Consider the following 26,042-nt stretch of genomic DNA (forward strand, 5'->3'; position numbering starts at 1 on the left):
AGTCTTTTATTTATATTAAAAATTTATCTGTAACTTTGTTCATTTTCAATTAATTTTGTTTTAATTTAGAAACTCGCGTTCCCTATGAGAAAACACCGTGACACGACAATTACTACTGAACATTTTAGTACTTGTTTAATTTTTTTATCAAAATAATTTACTATCGTATTGCAACTGATGATAAAAAGTGATATAGTTAAAAATTGTACTCTTACTAAAAAATTAATTAAAGATGTGCTCATTTAAAAAGCTTTTCGATATATAAAGGGCAAGATTTCTTTGAATAATAATCAGCATTAAAAGCAAAAACCCGATTTGCAATATCGATATATAAAAACATAAAAACATATACATAAATCCGTCCTTAAGGTAGTCCATCCATAACTATCATATTTCATATCTAATAGATCAAGTTTGATCACTAAAATCTTAGTGTGATTTTAAGGAGTTTATTAAATAATAAAGTTTCACCTTTGAAATCTTTTAAAAAAAATTAATTGTAATAAATTTATCATATGTTGAAGTAAACATTGAAGTCTATGGGAAAATGCATTTTTAAATATATTTCTTTAGTACAAGTAATTTTCTCACATTTCTCATGGTAAAAAGATGCAAAAGTTTTCTATGTCTTCGAATATGCTAAAATAATTCATAGTTTACCATACATATTTTCAGAACATGATTTTTTTAATTTTCTTAAAGGGCAGACAACTCTTTAAAAAAATTTTAAGTGCAAAAAGTTCATTTAATTAACTACATACATGCACCCAAGTTTGGTTTATGTCAGCCTCATAATAGCTTCAAAATATGTATTTGATGTAGTATAGATCAATCAAAATTGTTAAATTCACCTTAGTTATGGATGGACTACCTTAAAACCCTCTACAACAGTAAGTTCCTGTTGTTCTACCACGTGAAGACAAAGAGTAAAAATATTATTGCAATAATACATATACTAGATGGAACTAATGTTCCTGATGCTGAAATAGGTTTATAGATGGCGCTAGTGTCACTGGCGTAGACAAAGCGGTGATTGAGATGCTGCGTTGGCCGGAAGTCGTTAGAAATGTCTCTGTCTGTCTCGTTGGCGTAGTTCCTGTGCACGTTGTGACGGAACTTCATGAGTTGATCCTCGGAGATTTTGATGGTCTCTTTGAAGATGGTCCATATGACGCTCTCGGAGCACGGGGGCGTCGTCAGACTACCGTGATAGCGGTAATAAACCTTTAGATCACCCGGAAACAGTCCAGACAACGGAAAAGTTGTTAAATTCACGTGGTCAGCTATTAACGACGAGAACACATGACGTCATCATTTAATTCATCATCAGTAGTATTATGGGGGAGATCTTGTACATATATGGACCGAAATGTTAACTTTTCTTTAATTGAATTTTTTTTTCAAACACTGACCAAAACTGTTGTCAAAAGATACAGAAGCAAAAAAGTATGAGATTTTACGTTTTGTGTCGTACGCAAATTACTAACGTGTACACGTACATAACAATGCATTTTGCAATCATTTAGAAATATGCAGCCGCAGATTTAAATTAAACACCTAAAAGTTTGAAACAAATCTGAAAGAATGTCAAAAGTGTCCCATATACATCCATTGCTCTGTTCTTGTATGCATAATTTGCATACAAACAACATTTAAAATCCCATTTGTTTGTTTGTTCTTTTCTTTTAACAGCAGTTCTTGTCAGTTTTTGGCATTAACGAGTCAGTTCAAGAAATGTTTACATTTTTGTCCTTAACTGCACATTAAGGTTTATTAAACGATGTTTCTACAGATATAAATCTAAATATGTGAAGAAAAACTCTTCCAAAATTTAATCAAAATGTATTCAGAATTTGTTTAGCTAATAAGCACCTTGTTCAACAACGTTATTTAAATGTATAGTATTGTTTGCTTATTTATGAGTAGACATTGGCACGTACCCTTGTGAGCAATTTGGTAGAAATGGTGAATGATTTCATCGAAGTGGTGGTTGACAGTACCAACCTGGAAATTTTGGAAATGTGGAGATATTTTGAATTAACAACTGAAGAAATTTAACATGCTGCATATGGGTTTGTTTTCAGCTTATCTCTAGCTATGTTGTGAGGTTGATCTTAGAACTTTAGAAATCAAAAACATGCTTGTTGTATTTACATCAACAATTAAAATTTATTTTGAGCATTGTGATACAAGGCATAATTTTACAAATTCTTGTGTAACTCTTAATTGGAATTTATATAATTACAATAATAATACAATCTGCAATGAACCACACGCATGTGTTACCTCAAACAGGAACGCCAGCACGTGCAGGCCGTTCGTCTCGTTGACCGCGTCCTCAAACGTGTCGTACTTTGAATTGTAATGTACCACGTGCATCTAATGGACATAATACTTTTATTACAAACGTGTTTGAATAATAATGCCAGTCTCAATATGTCTCATTTATCAGACTTTGTTGTACCTTTAAGTGTGCTCTTTTATCCGTTTTGTTTAATATGATATTTTTAGAATCACTTGAAAGTCACATTTAATGGAAGAGGTAATGTTTATTTTGAGCTATTTGCGGGGCATACCCAAGACGTACCTCCATAGGGAAGTGGTTATCGTTGATGTCGTGCTCGGAGCCACGCCTATCCTCTGAACCCCAGTGGAAGTGGAATTGTTTGGCCCGGTAGATGTCGCTCACTCCCCCGCCAGAAATCGTCATCAACTTTCCGGTCAAGTCAATTTGTACTGTAACAAGAATAACACAGCGAAATTATTGGATGCATGATTGTTTGATGTTCGCTGCCGACTGTATATTTGAACTACAAGTGTATATACTTGTGGGTCAGAGGTCATTTTGTGTTCAAATTATCATAACTTCGATCTCAAAATAAACAGAAAGTAAAATGGTATAGAGTAAGATTGCAAGAATATCGTATATATTTTATAACCGAAGATTTATAACAATTACTGTTATTACAGCTTCATTCCAAGGAACATGTATTGGTAGGTGCTGGCACGATAAAGAATAAACCCCATGTCCAATGTCATCTGAACCAGATAAACTCACTATACTATGTCCCAAGATATCCTGGATTCACATTTCGCTTAATTGCTTGATATTTATAAATACCTCAGGGTTCAAACGATGTTCATTCAAAAGTATGAGAAATTTCCAAGATTTCTCAGTCGAAACGCCCCTTTTAGCTTATCAGGTTTCATTACAGTGCTAAAAAATGTGATGTCTACGGGGATTTTGTATTACAGCAAGCCCGGGTGATAACGTTGAAAAATTGCGCGATGTATTCCGAGTGTATTCCGAATCGAGAAAAGATTTAAACATTCCCCATTATAAATCTCCGTAAGGAATCTGTTTTCAATCCTGTGAATTTTTCTGAGTGAAAGATGATAATGTGTTAATGAAATTATCTTGGAAAATATCTTATAAAATAAATTAAACTATTTCAGTTGCACTTCTTTCACAGGTATGTGTATTTTTTTAATAAAAATTGCCTAAATGTGCTGCATATATATTTTGGGACAGACTATACTCACTATTTATGACATGTAGCTAAATTATGAGTAAAACTGTTTCAACGGGACGCAAAGTCAAGTTGACAATATTTCTCCATACAAGTCAAGATGTTGGGGATCTTTATCGTGCTATCACCTACATGTACATCCGTAAAACAACCAGCAGCTACTGAGTTTCAGTGGTATATTTTTCTCCAAAGGAACTTACGATGTTCGATTAAATAATACAAAATGCTTAACTTCATTGAGAGAGATTACTATAGTTAAAATTGTGTTTTTTAACAAGTGATTGTGCGTCAAGAGCCATTCCGTCTGTCCCGTTTCACACGTCATGAGTCATTCCGTCTGTCCCGTTTCACGCCCTCGCCTTTGTGTCCCGTTTCACGCCCTCACCTGTGTGTCCCGTTTCACCCCCTCACCTGTGTGTCCCGTTTCACCCCCTCACCTGTGTGGCCGTTGTTCTTCATGCTCATACTGATGTTGTTGACGTTATCGTAGCCACTGAAGGTGAAGGCCGTCAGATTTTTGTCAAGGACGGCTGACGCTGTATCCACGGAGATTGGTGATTGGCTGGATCCGCCACACTGTGGGTAGTGCAGGCTCCATGTGGACGGACCTAAAGCAGGGACAGGGATAGGGTTAAGGCATATCTTGTGGAACCCTTTACGAACATGCAATTTCATAGGGATTTTTTACATATTTGTATTAAACAATTTTGCATTGCTGTTATAATTATTTTTTTGCTAAATTATGATTAACATATAAATGTGTTGGGGTTTTTTTGTAATCCAGAGGGTGTCTGTGTAAAGTAAAGGGAGTTCTTTAATTTTGATAATAGGATCTCATCTATAATGAATAATGATTTATAAAAGATAATCATTTTTATAATAAAAACACATTTTCTATATAAAAAGTTAAAATAACAAGCTTTAATATATGAAGGAAGGTAAAGTGTGCTTTGGATGCATAAAAAATGTATTATGTCTAAATTTAAGATGAACAATCCTACCGAACTAGTGCAATAAGATAACTATCTAGGTCATTAATATTGTACATTCATAGCAAGCTGCGGGATTCTGGGAATTCGTGTCATTATGGCAGAACACAACATTTATAACATCCCTCCGAGAATTCGTGTCAATATGGCAGAACACAACATTTATAACATCCCTCCGAGAATTCGTGTCATTATGGCAGAACACAACATTTATAACATCCCTCCGAGAATTCATATCATTATGGCAGAACACAACATTTATAACATCCCTCTGTTTTACGGCTAATACTCACCAATACCAGGCTCATATCCCCATTCATTCCCTACAAAATAAAGAAGACAGTCTTATTTTAATGAAAATCCGTGCTCTATTTAGGATTAATCCATTTGCGCGAAGAACCTCCATTAACCACATAATCAATTGTTAAAATGAGACAGCTCAATTTACAGAAGTGCATATTACGGTTCTTGTTACAGCATTTCAATAAACGAGGTGGGCTATCATCTTAACAGTAATGATGCTAATAAATGCTACTAGAACGTTCAAATGACTACGTTTGATATAAAAATTGTCTTATATCATTTAAAACAGAGTTATATATTATATAATACATTGACAAAACTGTCGCACATCTATGATTATTAATTAAATATACCCTTGACAATATGTTTAGATCAAAAGAAATAATTTCAGATCTCTCTCGATCTCTCTCTCTCGATCTCTCTCTCTGGCATTTTTGTAACAAAATAAAATTAATTCATCGTTTATGTATATTGTTGACAATTGCTATGAGTAAAAAGTTCGTTGAACTCGGCACACTCGGTATTTTAACTTTTGATGATGTTCAGATAAATGCCGCTCAGTTAACGCCAAACGGCCCAGCATTCTACCAAGAAAAAAAATTATACAAGGATAGAACAATTGCAAGCTAATATCGTCTATTTGTAGAAAAATCAACCAAATGGGGAAATTGGAAATTCGCCGTTAAAATAAAAATTACAAATATTTGAAATTCGTCACTGAAGGCAAAGGTCATCGAGGGTAGGAATTTGTGGCCAGAAGCGACGACTGAACAATGTAGAGATAATTCGTTCCTGTAATGATATAATGAGACATTAGATGTGTATATTTTTTTATTTTTGTTATTTTTAACGCCATATTGGAGACATCTCAATAACCTATAAAGTCGCAAGATGGCCGTGACGTAACAACACGGTAGATCATGATACTGATACAACATCTCTAGTATTGATGACGTAATGGCTGTCATACAATGCTTGCTTCTAAAGAGCGACATGGTTGTTTTCAACACGTTCACACTTCTGACTATTTGTTACGCATTTTAACACAACTGAATTATTTATTGCACTCTTTTTGGTCATTAACTGAATTTTCACGAATAACAAAGAGAGTTCCTGTTTTGTTGACTTGAAAAACGATCACTAACAGAATAAAAACAATTTCCAATCTCAATAAAGCGGTGATAAATGATTTTTTAAATCGAAATATTATTTCATTAATCGCCCCATTACATTATGGTAATATCTTTACATTTTCATTTTTTTAATACATTACATGCCGTACCTCCGCCAGAATTAACATAGTATTCCAAATAACAGAAGAATACTCCAAACAATATCCCCTGTTTAATTGTCCTCATTATTTTAAATGAAGTGTATTTTCATAAAAAGATGCTTCCTTTTTAAAGCGTAGCACAGATGAATTCACTTGAAGGTGTTCAATACAGACACTTGGCGGGTTTATGCGTGGATTGCAATAACTCAGGATTATGGTCTGCCTTGGAATCCAAAGGACGGACTATATAATGATAATTTGCATTCATTAAGTGTGTCCAACCCACAGCTATCATTTAATATGAGCAATTGTCATTCCAATACCCCCAGGAGAAAGAAAATAAATACGAAAAATTCCTCCATATCAATCTTGCCTTATGAAGCTCTTACAAAGATGGCATTGCGCCGGTCTAATATTCCCAATATCAGATATTGTAAATTTTTCTATTTCAGTGTTTATTAAATGCTTTGCACACATGGACCATTCGTTTCATTTCGCGCATTTAAGTGCATTTCATATACATGTATATGAAATGCCGTATAGGTACGGACAGGCACAGGTACATGTATGATCTATTATGGACAAAAAAAGCAACAGTCCACTTACTTTTACTAAATAAAAAAACAGCAATTATTTATTCAACAGACAGATTTTTCTTACTAAATATAAATTGTATTCATGGAACTGGGGGAAAAAAGAGTTCCCTGAAGAGAGTGATACCTCGGCTAGTTTACTAATAGATGTACGTACGGGTTTTTTATTATTGCTCTATTACATTTTTAATTTTTAAAAATGTCTAGATACAGAGTAAAAAAGAATTTACTTTTAATAATGCAGGTCCGACCTTTTTCTGATTGGTTTAATTTTATAGGAGATTAATTTATTGAAAATGTTGTTTATATTTGATTTCGCAAAATTCCAGTTTTCTAATTTTTTAATTTCGTTATCCTTTGTCTTTAACAATACATAGGTTTATCCCAAAATATCAGCTAAGTGATTTAGATATGAGTTCTAGATTCTATTTTCCAAAACAAATGCTTTACGAAATTTACTTCTACCATATACTGATGATTGGTCGTGTGATTTGAGTTTCAGATACATTAAATTCTAGCAAATGCAGACAGTTAGAGGATATCATTACGTGTGTCTGTCAGTAAACATGCACAGCATTACGAGGTCAAAGACAACAATGTCGCTTTATATTGGTTCGATCAAGTGGCCTGTCCTTCACCTGACACACAGCGGGGCGGGGGGAGGGGGTGAGGTTAAAAAGCTAGACTGTGTTGTACTGTAAAGATAGCGGAGATTGCATCCTATTTCATATGACAAACAAGTTTGAGTGCTGTATAAAAAATCAGAACAAGGAAGACACTTTGATTTCAATCCTTGCGAACACTGGGACGTGCGCAGGTGCGATGTCTTAATGTTGGTTTCATATCTTAGCAATACTGCAATGTTAATTTACAACAAAACGTGAGAGCTGTATCTGATGCATGCTGATTGGTTCACGGGTAATATCAGCCAAACAGGAGCCAAAGACCTTATGCATGTCACATCTCTTAATGTATTGATGTTCAAATAGTAAAAAAGCATGATCGATGCACTTTCCCAAGAGCCATATCACGAAAATGATAATCTGCCGGCTGGGAGGATGGTTAAACTCTCCGATAAAAGATAACGAATGGAACCAAATCTATGTTTTAACAAACATTTTTTTAGCAATCAGTTTTATTTTTATTTAACAAATGTATATATAGACAGCGCACATAACAATTCCCTGCGGTATCGTTTTGGTAACCAAAATAAGTGATACGTTTAGTGTTTACTTAGCTTTAGTGCAACGTTATGATGATAAAAAAACCTGAAAGATAAAAATTATATCAATATTCAGATATGCTTTACTTGTCTATGCTTTTCATTATTAGTCATATCTTTTTTTTCATCCCGCAAAAACTGCTCAGTTGATAATATCTAATGATTGTTGCCTTGATCGCCAACATAAATCAATCAACAACACATACATTAGTTTACTAATATATTGCTCCTGTGTTGACCTTTTCTCGTGGTTTTTTTTTTGCATACATTTAAGCATACGGTTTTTGTCGTTCGCCCTCCCTCTTCCCCTCTTAAAAATTGCCAACATATTACTTGGGGAGATATATCGCCCTACTTACAATTAAATCAACTTTTGTCTTTCTTTCATTCTTTTTATTATTGGACCAAAAAGGGAAAAAAATATTTGCTGTAAAATTTCATACTATTTAAAAAATTGTATAAAAAACCATACATATTTCTATACATTTGATATTTGTGACAAAGCGTTAGTTGCTGCATGTTAAACTTACCGCTACCAGACTCGGCAATGGCGATCCAGGCAGCAAACACAGACAGACAGACGGACACAGACCCACACATGGTAATAGTTCTCCTCTGGGTGGGGACTACCTGTTAGGTATCCTTATATATATCAGTCACTATAGAAACCTACAAACACTGACAATTCGTACCCCGAGCCTCTCCAACCTGCTATTGTGTCCGTCTCGAGTAAATTTATAACACTTCTCCAGCAACAGATATTGACGTTCGTGCAACAACGGATGCCAGCAACAACTTTATTGCGTCATGAAGCGTTTTAATGCAAGGCTGCGTCAATTTTTTCACAGTGAGCAAACCCTACCTTTCTTCGATTTTGATCACAGATAGGAAATGAAATTCACCTATGCCCTAGGTAATGAATTCTTCTTCGGCCACAAACTTTGTCTTGCGGCAGACTTTGCAGTAGTCCCAAGTTCTGTTATCGGAAGGGGATCAGATCTGCACCGAGTGGTTTTTTTATCTTGCATAAACCGAAGAGTTCCGGCTGGAGTTATCATCCAAGCAAGACAGACTTCAACATGTAAAGTACGACTTAAACAGTTATTTATCATTTTAAAAAAAAATTCTGCTTATACGATGACACTTTTATTAAATGTTTACTTTTCATTCACAATTCAGTGGGTTCCGGACCGGGACTTTTTTCTCTAGAGAGTGATTTGATTTACCATTTTGTAGGATTGGAATCAATACGCATTTTCGCATATATTCTTTTATGTGTTTATTTTTACGGTTTGTCTTTATTCTTGTCCATACGCTGACCATATAAATTTTGCTACAGAGTACGAAGGTTGAATTATTTATTCAATTAAACCCTTGATTTATGATTTGGTTCCTTCGTATATTATATTATCCATTATATATGAGTTTTTGGTATTTTCCTTTTTTTCTTTTTTTGTGGGTAAGACGGGGGTGGGGGGTTACGTTCGTATCAGATAAAAATCGCCAAAGATGTGTTTTCAGTTACGTTAAACCGGATGTTATAGAGAAGAGTGCTTGTGCATGTACCAGAGTGCAGAGTAATATACTTTGATTTCAAAGACAGCCTGTCCATAAATCAATTCCCTTTCTTTACACGCCTTGCAAACCTTTAATATAACATTTTTGTTTAACTTATATCATTTTTATTTGTTATTTAGTTAATTTTAAGAATCTTTTTTATGTTTGTTGTACTGCATGTAGATAAGCACCTACAAAAAGATCCTATCATAAAAGGTCAGCGTGCACAAGAAACTTGGTATAAAGTATATCATATAATTATATGAATAATTCAGATGACGTTTTGTTGAATTTGCCAAAGAAAATAAGATAGAACAGATAATTTTGGGCTCAATTTTGTAAACAGTTTTCATTCCCGACAGCAATTCTTTTTTTTCTGTCATGGAAATTAAACTGTGTTAAATTTTAATTGTGACCTGTAGCAACTATTTTCACATACAGGATAGTTGTGATGTATATGACACACTTCTGAGATTAAAGTTCATGCAAGGCGTTGGATGCATTGATGATATTGTTGATAAAAGTTGGAATTTTACGTAAAATCAAGAACATTTTAATTAAAATTTTAAAGATAAGGAACTAACATATTTTCAAATGCAAGATCTCTTTTATAAAAAGATGTAAAAATAAATCAACAAAAGCTTTTGATTCAAGTATTAGGACAGAAACTTGTTGGATAATTTTTTCTGCGATATTTAATGCCTGCCTCCTTAACTTGCTTCAATAATTCCAATTAAACATCATCATACAGGCGGCAGATTCTCTTCAATACACATTTATGGTACTGCATTTGCACCATGCGCACTTTTGTGGTTTCGCTTTTATTGGAGCTACACACGATAAGTTGAAGATTGGTAAAGGCATTTTTATTGGATCGAAGAATTTCAAATATACGTATATGAATATTTGACCCAGAGTCAATTTCAAACGTTAAATTAACAGGACTTGAGCGAGCTGTTATCAGAACCTGCACTCTGATCAAAGAAACCGCGCAGACATGTCCTGGATATTTCGATAAATGTCAGAGTAAATTGGGTCAAGAGACGCTCTATATCAAGCTGTCCTATTCTGTAATACTCTACATTAATTTAATCAAAAATATGATGACATTAACACCAAGCATGATAATTAACTCCAGTTTTATTTTTGTCTGAAATTAGAATGGTGTGTAGATTTTTATTGCCTACAGGTGTGGACTAACTCCATTGTAGACTACCTATTCAAGTTGTAAACGTAGATCTATATGTAAGCTGTGCGCGCATATTGTGTAAGAAAGACACTATCATTCTACATGTACTGGCTGACATCTTTTTCAAAATTTACTGATTTACAAATGATTAAATCTTTGATTTTACTTCAGATATACCTGTATCATTAAAACAGCTGCCATTTGAAAACATAGTCATTATTAGATTGGAGATAAAACATGTACAGAATCATGTCGAAAGAATGGGCTTATACTTGTATTGTTGTGAAGCACATAAACTGTTCATATTATATGTTTAATGTTTCAGATGGAGGTAAATCAACCCAAGTCTGGATATCATGACAATATTATATACAATGTAATTTGAATTAAACTAGATTCACGATTCAAAATTAAAATAAATAAGATATGTCCACCAAATGTCTTATAAATCTTGCCTAAATTCAAAGCATTTCAAACTTCAGAAGTTTACCAGCATTAAATTAGTCTTCTTGGGTTGTAAATATGTAGGAAGTTTCAGTTTAGAATGTGACTGATTGGCTAGGAATTGAAATATCAAAGATGAACGGGAGGAACAATACTTGTAAGATCAAACAACATGGGTGGATATTTGTAGACCTTGTTCCTTTTGAAGAAACCTCGCATTTTATTAACGAAACATCGAGGGTTATTTGATTTTCCCAAGAATCTCATAAAATAGGGGAGTTTTGTTTCCAAACCTCTAAAGTAAATTGAAAAATTCAAACAGTTTTCTTTCCAATTGTGTTGTTTTTGTTTGGGTTTGTTTGGTAACAAACATATGCATTATGCAATAAAACCTTTCACCGTCAAACTTCTACACGGAACTACAACTTGTCAGAGAATGCATGAAGGCGCTGTGCATACAGCATACAAATGAATTGTCTATTTCTGTAAGATTGATCAGGTAATTGACACTTATATCACAGGTAAACAGGTGGACAGGTAAGGCTGTGTACCGCCGTGCGTTCTCTACTCAAAGGCTTCCTCTATTTCCTGCACCTTACACAAAATGGAAGAGAAACAACCTGTACAGAGTTTACAATTATTTATTTGGTTTCATATTTTGTCACATCAATTGTTTAATAACTTTTAAAAAGGTTATTTTTAATTTTAATCATTTTCTCTTTATTCTTGCATTGGTATCGAGTCACAGAAGGGAAGTAAGATATTACAGAAACAAAATAATGAGTATCCAGGGATACAAACATACACAAAGGGATATCACAGTTAGTTCAGGTAAGTCGATCACGTGGAAGCGCCCGGTGTGTGGGTCCAGCAATGACAAGCAACACTAGAGAGTCCGGCGTACAAACAACAACTGTACATGCAGTAGCAACGCGTACAGCGGCTTTTAAAACAGTACAGTGCAACGAATTGAATGTTACAGCGTTGTATATACTGATATCTAAACAGATAAACAAAGCATATAAGTATTACTTATGGTGGCAAACTAAACAAGTGTACATTCACCTACATCAGTTTCTTTATCGTTTTCACTTTCTTATGCGTCATATCGTTGATTCAAATAAGAGATGGTCAATAAGAGTTACAAAATGTATCTTAGAGTTATCTTAGAGTATGTATGGACTGTATACTTCAAATACAAATACATCGTTTTCACATCTGGACCAGTGTATCAGGATTTCATGAGAGAAATTGAACAAATAAGAATAATACGAGTACGTATAATATTGAGACGTTAAGCACCGCCCCCGAGTTGAGAGGATTGGACACCGGCGGAAGTTGTTGGGTTCTTCCGTTAATGTTACTGGTGTAAATGTTTCTGTGGTTGAGAGGCTGAATAGGCCGGAAGTCGTCGGTTAACTCAATATCCGGTTCGGTTGGGAGATTCTGCTTCACTTCGTGTCGGAAGATCTCAAGCTGTAACACAAAAATGTGACCGTGTAATTGATATTCTATACCTTTTGAAAAAAATCAACCTTGTTTTCGAAATGGTTGCTATATACCCGGTGTGTTTTCCCCTTTAATTAATTGCTGTATCATCAGGGGTTTATTTCAGTCAGGTACTTAATCTTTTAAAAATGATTGGTAATGTTTTTGCAGACTAACCACCGCCAGCCGGTGTATTTGGATATGTTGTTATGTGCATGTTGAGATTGTCGCAACACAAAATATAACCTCAAAGATAGTGGATAAAAAAAAGGCAAACGGGGACGTATGATTATCAGGAGGAAGCGTGACCACGTCTCTCTCTCTCTCTCTCTCTCTCTCTCTCTCTCTCTCTCTCTCTCTCACTCTCTCTCTCTGACCAACCTGCCGCTTGGACACCTTGATGGTCTCCTTGAACACTGTCCAGATGACCGTCTCGTAGCAAGGGGGCGTTGTCAGACTGCCCAGGTACCGGTAGTACGTGCTCAGGTTGGCGGGCAGGAGGGAGCGGAGCGGGGTGGCCTCGATCTCGACGTGGTCGTCTAAAAACCATAAACAGAGGTCATTTCTTAGAACGATCACCACAGAGTGATTTCTTCCATAACGGAAACAAATGTCATCAAACGCAAAAGGGCAAATTAAAATATAACATGCCACATTTTTTTATTTCCTTGAGTTACTACTGTTCTGTGATGTTTCCCTTTGGCTTATTATAAGAAGCGATAATATATTATATACCAATGATTTATGAATTTATCAGTATCGATATAGATTAAGTTACCTTTGTGGGCTATTTCTTTGAAGTGGGAAATAATTTTCTCAAACTCTACATTTTCTTCGCCAATCTAAAACAAATGACCAACTCGGTATTATATGGACCTTCAATAAGAGATCCTAGCGAATTCTATATGAAAATAAGAGACAGCCTTGTTTACCAAAAATTGATATTAAAAGACCAGCCGACTCACCTCAAAGAAGAACCCCAGGACTTTGAGGCCCTCCGACTTATCCATGGCGTCCTTGACCCCCGTGTAGCGGGTGGAGTGGTGCACGATATGCATCTAAAGAAAGGATAAGAACTTATCGATAAACGCCGACTAGGAAACTTAACGAAGACAATTATGTATGCATATATAAATATATATATAAATATAGTCAGATCTACATTGTACATTGCGGATATTGGAGTTGTCCATCTTGAGTAGTTGATATGGACGGCGTTTAACAAAATCGAAAGGTGCTTTGTGCATAGGCGTCGGAACCGGGGGGGGCTAGGGGGGGCTTAGCCCCCCCACTTTTTTTGCAAAGTTATACCTAACCATTATAAACATAGCATGATAGAGGGTTCAGCCCCCCCACTTTTTCTCGCAGGAGAGACTATTGTTCCTAAATTTACCTTGAAAGATTGAGAGGTTAGATTCAGAAGCATACTAGCGCACCCCCCCCCCCCCCCCCACGGATTAGGAATTTCATGATTTTGGAGAAAAAAAATTTGGGTAAGTAAATTTTTTTTTGGAAGTATAGTATACCCCCCCCCCCCCCCCCCCCCCCCACGGATTAGGATTTCCATGATTTTGGGAATAACTTTTTTCTCAATATTTCTGAGGATTAGTCTAGCCCCCCCACTTTCAATTTGCTTCCGACGCCTATGTTGTGCATGGCTTAGCTAAAGCGAGACAACTACGTGACCATAGAACTTTTGATGCCACTGTCTCCAGCATTGCCGTGGTCTGTCTGTATAAACTAGTAATGTATAGATTAAAGCGATTAATGTCAGGTACTTCTCAGTTATTTCACAGTTACTGGGAATTTGTTTTCTCTTTAGTTATTGCACATGGCCCAACAATTTACATCCCTTCCCTCAATCTGAACTACTAGTTAGGTGTTTCTTCTGAAAAGGTTATAACTATTCTAAGGTTAACATCTTTTCCAAAAGTATGCAGTATGAATTGTACAACTGAACTACTGATCAAGTTCTCTTCTTAATAATACAAGCATAGATCTAGAGGAAGGGGGAAGGTGTCAGGAGGATCCAGATCCAACCCCTGCAAAATTCAACATCGTTATATTTACATCATTAATGCCTCATACCCCCCCCCCCCCCTGAAAATTATTCTGGATCGGCGCAGATCGACATGATCTCAATTTGTTCAAAACAACTCAAAAACTGCTTCCAGTTCATATGATATGATATGATCCTTCCCCCCCCTTTTTTCTGTTTTCTGGAATTTTGAAAACTGTTTTTATTTTCGGTTTAACTTTTTTACCTTTCTCTCGGTTTACCTATGAATTACATTACGGCAATGACCCATTGTGTTGCGAGCTTAACATTCCATGGGTTAACAGTACAACTATATGATACCGCTGATCCCCGGGTTTGTGCTGTGATTCTTACCTCCATGGGGTAGCGCTTGTTGTTGAGCGCGTGCTCTGACCCTCTGTCGTCCGTGGCCCCCCAGTGGAAGTGGAACTGGGCAGCCTGGTAGTCATGTGACAGGCCCCCACCCCTCAGGCGCGGCTGGAGTCCGACCAGGTCTACTTGTACTGGTGGGAGAAAAAGTTACTTTGTGTACAGGCCATGTTAAAATCTAGTATCAATTTGTGTACTGTATATATCCAAATAACAAATGCCATTCATTCAGCAACAATCTGTACTATCTATATGTAATGATATGTCTTTTCTCCAATTTATAAACTTAGTTTAACACTTTTTTTCAGAAATGAAATACTTAAAATGCAATTAAAATATGTAATAGGTTAGGTTTCTCTAGTAAAAGAAAATGGGCCTTACATTAAAAAAACCGAAAATCGAAATAAGACTTTTCATTGTGGTATAATTAGTTTTGAAAATTCATCCCACAGCGAGGCTGTGTATAGTTACCCGTATGTCCGTTGTTTGTCAGGCTCATGTTGAGATTTTTGATCTGGTCGTAGCCGTCCATCTCAAACGCTGTCAGTTTGTGATCCACGAACACCTTGTGGGTCTCGATGTGGACGGGGGACTGCTTCTCACCCCCACAGGTCGGGTACACCGCGTGCCAGTGAGTCGGTCCTGAAAACAAACAAATCATTGTCATCAGTTTTATTTTTATACAATGAAACTTTATGAATTTATTCTGTTAGTATTTGACAGAGGTATTGTCTTCTTCAACATTCTGTTTGTCAGCAAAAACATATTGTCAAATGAGATTTAAATATGTACTGATTTATGGAATAATTAAGTATGTGTCGGCTACATTACACAAAATATCATTACGGTCTCTCGACAGAACTAATTATAATTATCTTTTTTAATGTATTTTTATCTAGAAGTTCAGTAATCTTCTTCATAAACAGGTTTCCACAACAACATAAATTGATTTCTCTCTCTCTCTCTCTCTCTCTCTCTCTCTCTCTCTCTCTCTCTCTCTCTCTCTCTCTCTCTCTCTCTCTCTCTCTCTCTCACCGTGCTCCCCTTCATAGCTCCACTCGTTCCCTGTAATATAAGGAAATACAATGATGAGTTCTCAAATTTTTAATTCAACATGCTTTTAAAATGTCTGGCAGCGATAACTTTAATTTCAATTCAATAAATCAATGTACAGAGCAACATGTGGTTTTTTATGACATGATCTCACAGGAATCTTTTTTTTTTTTTTTTTTGTTTTTTTTTTTTTTTTTTATAAACAACATTTTATCAATCAAAATATAATAGATGCGATAATAATGATAGTATTAGCATTGACAAAAGTAGCCACAGAACATGTGCTGGTAATAATATAAAATATCTAAATTAGGTCGTATGCATACATCTTTATGAAATGATAGACATTTTCTTTTTTAAGTTACATTTTACGGTACATGTATATTGCTTTAAAAAAAAAGAAAATAGTGGTAATAATAATAAAAATAATAATAGGGTTTATCACCGAGTACTACTAAATAAATTTGAAGAATTCTAACAGTAAATGTAGATATATGCTGTCTATAGGGATCACCACTTCTTCGTTACAGTTCATTCACATACCCTATAGACAGCGCTACTGGAGGACTGGTTTCCTCTCAGTAGATATTTTATCTATAAATGTATAATTTTATATAACACAAAGTTACATATAGTAGTATTTTACAACATACGAGCAAAATCAGTGATATAACTTGCTCTAGATTTGTACTTCAAACGTAAAACAGATGCGTAATTTAACAGAGATAATTTGATATGCGTCTTAAGACCTTCTTCGTTTTCATCTATTTTTTCTAATCTACAATACATTTTATACTTATATATTCTCAATGCTATTAAGGATATTAAAAAATTTAATGTTGCAGTTTTTCTATTGTTTTCTAAGTAAAAACCTATAATAATATGTTTCCATTTAACATCAAAAGAAAGAAAATCACTTAATAACCTCCATATCAATAGCACATTTTTACATTCATAAATCAAATGATAACTTGTTTCCATCTTGTTACACATCCTGCACTCTGGTTTCACATCTACCTTCCATTTACATAAATATGCATTATTACACAATATATTATTAAGCAGTCGGTAATTGAAGTCAGATAATTGTTTATCTTCAACTTCTAAAATTTTACAGACATATATTTTTTCCCATTGTTGAGTATCGTGAATTTCAAACTCCTTCGATAGTTTTGTCTGGTAGCAAGGTTTTGTAAACTTCTTCTTTATAAAATTTTTGTAAAAAAAATTACATTTTTTTCCATACAAGTTATCATAGCCAGTTTGAAAATAAAAATCTAAACCAATTTTCTTATCCACAAATTTTGTATTTGCAAAATCATATTTTCTCACCACTGATTTTAGCACAGAAATAATAGTCTTATATTCACATAACCAATTAGATCTATCTTTCAAAACATTGGTTAAACTTTCTAAAGTTCGAATTTTTCCATTATTATCCAGTATATCTTTCACAAATAGGATGCCACTTTTAACCCAATTTTCAAAAAATAATACATTTCCTTTGTATCGCATATTACAATTGTTCCATATCGGCTGTCGTACTATATCGACATTTGACATTGCATCTAATCGGGAAATTTTACATTCATTTAGAGAACAAAGTATTTCTTTATAGAACAGTGGAAATTTTAGATTGTCTACGTTACTCGAAAATTGCAAAACATACATCACATCTATATTATATTTGTTACAAAAACCGTTCAGTATATTGTACAGAACTCCTTTTGATTTCAATATTCTTGGTAACCAGGCCGCTTTTAAAGCTTTGAGTTTACTTTCTACATCAATGATACCCAGACCACCATTTCTTACATCGCCGATAAGAGTATTGCGTTTTATTCTTTCTGATTTATTCCATACGAAATTAAATATGAGACGTTGAATTTTCTTTAAGAATTCCTTCCCTGGGAGGCATAAAATAGACGCTACGTATATAAGTTTTGATATAGCTAGTGTGTTAATTATACAAGACTTTCCAAATAATGTTAATTTTCTGCGTTTCCATGATTCAAACAGTTTTTCCATATCATTATATATTTTCATCCAGTTTTTGTTGTAACATTCCTCTTTGTCATGCCCTATATATATACCAAGACACTTTACAGTATTATCAGCTACTTTTATTCCATTAATTTCTGTAAGTGTGTTTTTTAGTCCACCTAGCAATAAAAATTCCGTTTTATTAACATTTATTTTGGATCCTGCGTGATCACAGAATTCGTGTACTATTTTCATAGTGTTTATAAAAGAAATATCATCTCTTACAGTTATTGTCAAATCGTCTGCGTGCTGAACACTTTTAATTTCATTTGAGTTTATGTTAATACCTTTGATGTTTGGATCAATTTTAATTTTCATTGCTAAAATTTCAGCTACAAAGAGATATAAGAGTGCCGATATAGGACAACCCTGTCTAATGCCACGTGACATATTACATGTTTTAGATAGCCAACCATTATTTTTCATTTTAAATGTTGGATTCCTATATAAGATTTCCACCCATTTCATAAAATTATTACCAACATTGTATTTTTCTAATACTTTAAATAAAAAATTCCATTCGACAGAATCAAAAGCTTTTTCAAAATCTAAGAACAGTAGTATACCATCTTCATTTTCTGCATTACAATACTCAAAAATATCTAGAATAAGCCTAGCGTTTTCCCCAATATATCTCCCTTTCACATAAGCCGTTTGGTTTTCATTAATTATTTTTGATAAAACATTTTGCAATCTTTTAGCAAATACCTGCACATGTTTGTTAGAAGAGCGCAATTTCTCACGAAATCTTTCGACAAATGCAATAATTTTATAGTCAGTGTTGGTGAGACTGATCGGCCTGTAATTTTTTAATAGGTTTCTTTCACCCTTCTTAAACAAAAGAGATACTATGGATAATTTTTGGGTACTTGTTAATTCCTCCTGATCATATATTTCCTGTAAAGCTGCATAGAATAATGGCCCAATATCCGACCAAAACATTTGATAAAATTCGCTAGATATACCATCAAAGCCAGGAGATTTATCTTTTTTCATTTGAAATACTGCGTCTTTACATTCTTCGTATGAAGGGAATTTATTTAACATCTTTCTATCATCAGCGTTTATTTCTAGAACATCTATATTTGATAAATATTCAGTAATATTTTCATTAGGAATGTTTTTAGAAGAATATAGACTTGTATAGAAATTTACCATTTCTCCTATTATAGAGTTTGTTTTGTTTACCGTTTCACCGGTGTGTGACTTTAGTTCTCTAATAACATTCAAAGTTTGATGATGTTTTTCTAAATTTAGAAAATACTTGGAATTTTTTTCACCATTTTCAATCCATCTCGCTTTTGATCTTATCTGTGTTCCTTTTATTTTTTCATCATAAAGTAAATTTAATCTAGCTTCGAGTGATTTCAGTTCCGCGTAGTTAAATTTTTCAGTTGGACCCGTTTCTAGTGCGTCAATTTTTCTTTCAATCAATTTTATATTATCACGAATAGACTTACATTTGTTTTTTGCAAAATATAAGGAAAAATCTTTAACTTTTCGTTTTAAGAGCTCCCATCTGTCGATTGCACCTAGCGAGTTATCTAAGGTTCGAACAATATTTCTAATGTTACTTTTGTATTCTTCATTTTCGCAATATGATACATTTAATTTCCAATACCCTGGACCTCTGTTATTGTTTAAAATCTTGAGCGTAAATTTCAAAAATCTATGGTCACTCATTCTTTTACCCGAATGCGTTCCTGGGATTTTTCTTAATATAATGTTTTCAATTCTTGGAACAAAATTATTACTAATGAATACATAATCTATTCTGCTTGTAGGAACATCCCTGGCATTACACCAAGTAAAACCTTTAATATCTGGATACATTTTTTTCCAAACATCAAAAATATTTAATTGTTTAATTAAGTTATTTAAAAAACGTGAGCTTTTGTCTTGTTCATTATCTAAACGACAATTAAAATCCCCACATAATAATACATTATCACTATCCTTATGTTTATTTATAAAACTTAGAAGCTTTTTAAAAAAATCAATTCTGTTTTGATTATCGTTTGGCGCATAAATATTAACCACAGTGAATTTATAATCATTTATCTCCAAATTCAGCAGTAATTTTCTACCGTCATTGGACCTATTTACATTGTAAACTTGCACATCAATATTTTCTTTAAAAAGAATAGACACTCCTCTACTATAAGTAGAATTACTAAAAGCGTGGTATAATTTACCCCTCCATCCAAAATTATACTTTTTTTCATTTTTTTCAATAAAATGTGTTTCTTGCAAAAAAATGATATCTGTTTTTAACTCATTTAGCCATGCATAACATTTTTTTCTTTTTTCATCAGTATTCAACCCCCTTACATTTACTGATAATAATTGCAGATTTTCCATTTAAAAGGTAAACAATATTATTGAAATAATATACCGTCCATTTGTCGTTCGATGTCCTATCACAATCATGTCCATGTTCGGTCGGGTTTATCCATGTAGGCTTTGCGCGTCAGATTCGGATTCGGAATCAGAAGAGTCCCATCCGGAGAAGGAATCGGAGTCTGACTGTGCACGCATGTCTTTCAGCATTTTCACTATGTCACGTTGTTTAGAGCTCTCCTTCGGTTGCTGAGTTTGTTTCGGTCGGCTCCACTGCTCACTTTTTTTTCTCTTTCTGGATTTTTTTGCAACTTTAGCAATGATTTTGCCTAGCAAATTTTTCCCCGGCCACGCAGCTTGTTTGGTGTTTTCAGTACCAACCCTGTCAAGCCCGGAACCCCATGTATCATTGTATGTTGATTCAACGAAAATAGCACATTTATTTTCAACAACTTCCGTCATCACTTTTTCGCACGTGTTGTTCCACTGCTCATTGGTTTTCACTTTGTCGCCGATCCGCTTAGCTGACAGCGCATCTGTGGCGCTCTGTATTTGAGCAGCCGCATTTTGGTCACCACATCTCATCGCTTTAGCGTATTGGAACGCATGTTCCGCTGACTTATGAGTAACGCCATATAGGGTCATCTCACATTGAAAAAAATTTGAAAGGATGTTATCTTCACCGTTAAAGGCGATGATATTTTGTTGAACCTCGTAAGAATCGCACTTGCGATCTCCCGGGGTATGACCTGATTTTTTGCAAACTTTACATTTTGATTCACTTTTACAGTTTTTTCTTGTATGGTCGGTAGCCCAGCAATTTGTGCAAAGCAGGTGCTTTACAACCTTAGGTTGCCCGTAGTGAAAGATTAAGCACCTGAGACCTCCACAATAGTTGACCCTAGGCAAAGATTTACCGATAGGTAGCGGTTCTATGTAAATAAAACGGTTCCCATTCAGAACACTTGTCATCTTGTTGCTGACTGGATGCCGTATTTTTTCATAAAGTATTTTGCTCTTAGCAACACACCCAAGCTTGTCTAGCAGCTCAGATACAGCGGAATCATCCACCGAAAGCGGCAATCCACATATGCGGATCTTGAGCGTTGTTTCGTTTGGATTGTGGTTCCCAGACGAGTATGGATTTGTATCAAAAAATGATATCGAAACATTATTTAATTCCAGACCATTGGAAAGTAATTTTTCTCTGCTGCTTCTATCCTTGAGATAGAAGCGCCAAAGGTTGCGATCTTGCTGTAAACAATGCAGCGAGTTTCCTATGATTTTTGTCACACTCTCCATCAAGTCAAAATCTGTAACTCTACCGTTATCTTTACACTGAATGTCTGAGTCTTTCAAGTATAACGGTTTGATTGTTCGGTCGTCCGTGTAATCGGTTTGACCAGCCATGACGGAGATTTAAATCGACGCTTGCTGTTAGTGATAATTACTCACCAGGTATTTACAGTTCAAACTATAATACACAAAGGTAATTCCAAAGATAATAAATCCAAACACCAGAATAAAGAAAACACATATATACACAGTCATGAACACATCCATTCCATGTAGAAAGAAAAGAAATGTCCAAGAAAACCGAAAAATCGGTAAAATCGTCAAAAGACTACGGAGCTAAGTAAGACGCGTCCTGCCAGCTCAGTGTCACGTGACCAAATTATGATCTCACAGGAATCTTGATTTTATTTTAACCACATTAACCACTGACTGATTTGGGTGTCGATATGACCGACATACTAGATTTTTCAATATTGAATCCCTCAATGGCCGCTTCATACAAAGTTTGCTTAATCGTCTCTCATTTAGATATATTCAGGGTTCATAGGTGGATATTACTTTCTGAATATTTTTACATGTAGTTGGGTTTTTTTTAAACAAGGACTGTGTACCTTTGCGATCAACAGAACATCTACCTTAGAAAGTATTTCTGATTGTATAAATTGTTGCAAAGTCAGACAAACTTTCTCGTCAGCGGTTCTGAATAGGCAATCTTTAACATAATGCTGTTTTTGTTCTGAAGAAATTTACTAGTATTTCTAAATAAGTCAAAATCAACACCTTTTAAGACGATTTATTATGCTTTTAGAGTAACTCTCTCTTTAAGGTTTCTATCAAATAATATAGCAACTTCACCACGAGATTGATCCCTGATCAACTCATGCTTGTTAGATTTCCTTAGTAAGCGTATCAGAGTTATTGTAGCAATCATTTTAGAAATAAACAGCAAGGTAGAAAGTTCACTGAGATATGAACTTGGTTGGTCACGTGATCAAATCCAGTGAAGCCCAACGGGCTTCTCAGAAGATTTGATCACGTACCAACCAAGTTCGTAAACCGGTGAACCTTTTAACATTGCTGTTTATTACTTATATATAAAAAAAAAAGGCAAACCGTTTAGAATTTTTAAAATTACCGATTTTTTATGTTTACGATAATCCAACCGACAAGCGATAAGCGCGATATGTTCATTGTGACCTCATGAAAAAGTTCACACAGAATTGAACGTTTTTGCTATTCTAAAGGTTCACATAAGAAAACATATTTGCAAATGTAAATATTTGAAGAAAAAAAAAATGAAAAAAAGGTTTCATCAATTTTGATTTGAATTCAACTTAAACATGATTGCTTTGGTAAAAAAAAATAGAAAAAAGGTGCCATCAATTTCAGTTGAAACCCATTCTCAGTCAATCTCAGAATATCTATTTCAGTAGCAATATATTTAGAATTGCAACGGCTTTAAATAAAACTAATTAAATTGTGAAAACGAAACATCTCAAAATAACTTCATTTGGATCTCTTACCATGATGATGGAATTCAATTACAGATTTAGGCCTGGCCAAAACAAATGACGTCATAATAATAACAAATTTTAAACAACATCGGGAATATCCGGATAATTGCATGATGGTATTGCAAATATTCCTAATAACAGCTTATTCTTGATCTGCTTGCCGTGCAAGACAAGAAATCACGCGACTCGTGGGTTCATTTCAATATTAAAAGAGATCGTGACGTCACAGAAATCAAATCGACCGAGAATCTCTCTAGGAATACCAATGAGAGAACTCGATGACTTTTAGACAAAAATAATGACAGGTCCCCTAGAATGGATGAATGGATGACAGGTGATGCAGCGCCTAAATGATCCAGGGGACCTTACAATGAACCACCGTACTCTAGTTTTCTATTTTAACCAAAGGATCTTAATTATAGATTGGCAAATTATATTGAATTCAATTTCATCGCTAGATTTTTATTTTTATATATATGGTTCAGGAAAAGTCACTTATTTCACAGACACTTATTTTTAGATTTTCAAGGAAGAAGTTAGTTATATCATTCATGTACTTTGAGTTTCACGCTTATTGCTACTCAAATGCAACAGCATTTTATTTTGCTTTAAAATTACAACAACAAAAATATTAGAATAATTGTTATACTTGATATATGAATTACTGTTAACATTTTGACCAGGGGCGACAAAAGTGCATGTAGATAGGTTGTTCAAATTAAAACATATGTAAACATATGTGATAGCATCTGCGACAGTAAATGACGTAATAACGATTGATTATAACCACCAAAGTCAACAGCCCGATTCCAAAGCGCTGAACTTTGAAATTTTCTGTTTCTCAGTAAACCACGGATCTACACGTAAATTGTTTTTAAAAGAAGATGAATATCATAAGACAATTATTTGTGTACGACGCAGTTTGATAGAACTAGATTTACAATTGTTATGTCCGTCACAAAGAGGAGACTGGAGTTAGTCGTTTATTGTTGATCTTCGTTGGTACAATTGTGGTTTTCAGGTATTTTACATGATCATGAGATTCTTTATTTGATAGTTGATGAATTTTTAATTTACACGTGAGGTTCAACGATAAAAAAAACTTAATTGATATGAAAGTAACTTTTGTAAAATAGCAGTCTTTTTTCTCTGTTGCACAAGTGCTGTAAAGTTTCAACGGTAGCAAGCATCGCTGTCCTAAAGGATAGTTGTAAATAAATCTGTTCCATGTTAGCTGCACTCTTTGCTGTTCTAATTATGGATGGAAGCATAAGCCCCTGTATAGATTGATTAAACGACGTGTCTTGTATACTTTATTAAACCTTTAAAAAAATGATTTCTATAATTAAGCAGTTTGCTTTTTTTAATCCCTGTGGCGACCTTGCTCTCAGTTTATTACCAGGGTCACCCCAGTAAATCGGATTGCCGTACGGTTTCTGCTGAATTGATGGATTCCATTATTAACGTAACAACCCTCGACCACCAAAAACCTTATGAATTTTAATGCCTTCTTCAAATGTCATGATAGGTAAATAATTGTATACTATCAAAGAACAGAACTAAAGTAAAATCGCCGACTCAAAAACACGGGGCAACGTACGTTATTCACATGAATAAAAAACCTTAATTTAGGCATTTTGTTTTGTTTCAAAAACATTTTTAAAAAATATTGATCTTAGTTGTCTCCACTCCTGTAATTTAGCGTTTGGACATTAACATATTCTGTTTTATATAGGAATGGTTTTAATTCTTTGCGATTGATGAACAAATTGATACAAATTAATTGCTTGTCTCAAAAGGCCAAAACACCGAAATTAAAACGTGCATATATTTCAAATATAAAAGTAAACTATAAAAGCTTTGATATTTTTCTGTTCAACATCTGGAATGACTTACAGTAAACTAATTCAGACCTTACCTGCTCCTGCGGTGGTTAACCTGACTCCCAAGACTACCAACAGGAACAGAGAGGCGAGAGCCGGGCAGTACACGTGATGGTCCATAGTGGCAGAATCACTTAAAATGAAAAACCAGACCGTTCCCCTTTATATACCTAGACAAGTCAAAGATTCTCGGATAAAAGAACCCAGAGACCAGAACCGTGACGTCACATTCCCAGCCAAACGGCACGTGTCTGCAAAAACGCGCGGAAACAGAGGGCGACACCAGAAGAATTTCAAAAGAAACAACGAAATTGTTCATTGTGGTCAGAACGTTGTGAAATAACAAAAACTAAGACAATATACTTAAAGTACAAAAGTACACAGGTATAAAATAAAGGTGTTGTTGAGGAGTGTAGTAGTATACCAAATAGTTAAGACCTGGTCAGCGGCTATGTCTGTTGGGCGCAGTGTATTTGTATATACATGTTTTACACAAAATTAATAACGCTGATAAATTAACTGACAACCGTTTTAAGTTTAATAAGAATTTTTTTATCATTTTATCGCAAATATGAACACTTTTTATTTGTAGTTTTATCACAATTTGTGATTATCTTGATAGATGTAGATTTCAAACCCTTAGGGGAAAGGTCAATGAAGCGTGTCCATTCGGGTATCGCTGTACTCGTTTCTGGACACCAGATCTCACATTTGGCCAAAAAAGGGGGAAATTAGAAGTTTAAATTTCCAATGTGTAGTTCTTACGAATCCTTTTTTTTTTTTATTATTTATTTATTTTTTAATAATAAGACTGCGACTAGTACAGATCGATCTTCAATAGGCTTATGATATATGGTTAAGTTTGATTATAATTATTCACTTCAGAGGGAAAGGACTAGAATTCGACAGCAAAACAGA

The 26,042-nt window shown here is 34.5% G+C and overlaps 1 protein-coding gene across 1 annotated transcript; it reads right to left on the reverse strand.

The window, feature by feature from the left end:
• Positions 1-21: 21 nt before the first annotated feature.
• Positions 22-25,353, reverse strand: LOC105333868 (uncharacterized). The gene is made up of 15 exons (XM_011437075.4): positions 25,160-25,353; positions 16,031-16,060; positions 15,467-15,637; positions 14,981-15,129; positions 13,554-13,646; positions 13,367-13,430; positions 12,970-13,127; positions 12,343-12,576; positions 8,441-8,540; positions 4,813-4,842; positions 3,968-4,138; positions 2,588-2,736; positions 2,287-2,379; positions 1,941-2,004; positions 22-1,283 (listed from the first exon to the last, which is right to left on the reverse strand). Exons 1-15 carry the CDS (start codon positions 25,242-25,244, stop codon positions 907-909), a joined length of 1,968 nt encoding a protein of 655 aa, XP_011435377.2. The 5' UTR covers positions 25,245-25,353; the 3' UTR covers positions 22-906.
• Between the last annotated feature and the right edge of the window lie 689 nt (positions 25,354-26,042).

The sequence above is a fragment of the Magallana gigas genome, chromosome 3, assembly GCF_963853765.1.
Source record: "Magallana gigas chromosome 3, xbMagGiga1.1, whole genome shotgun sequence".
In the NCBI taxonomy this organism is placed as follows: domain Eukaryota; kingdom Metazoa; phylum Mollusca; class Bivalvia; order Ostreida; family Ostreidae; genus Magallana; species Magallana gigas.

Excerpts from the sequence above, each read along its gene's own strand:
- LOC105333868 (XM_011437075.4), bottom strand. The coding sequence starts at position 25,244 with ATGGACCATCACGTGTACTGCCCGGCTCTCGCCTCTCTGTTCCTGTTG. Across the intron at positions 8,541-12,342 it reads TATTTGTTCAATTTCTCTCA|GTAGTCCCCACCCAGAGGAG; the intron begins TGAAATCCTGAT and ends GATACCTAACAG. Across the intron at positions 2,737-3,967 it reads GAAGAACAACGGCCACACAG|TACAAATTGACTTGACCGGA; the intron begins GTGAGGGGGTGA and ends TTCTTGTTACAG.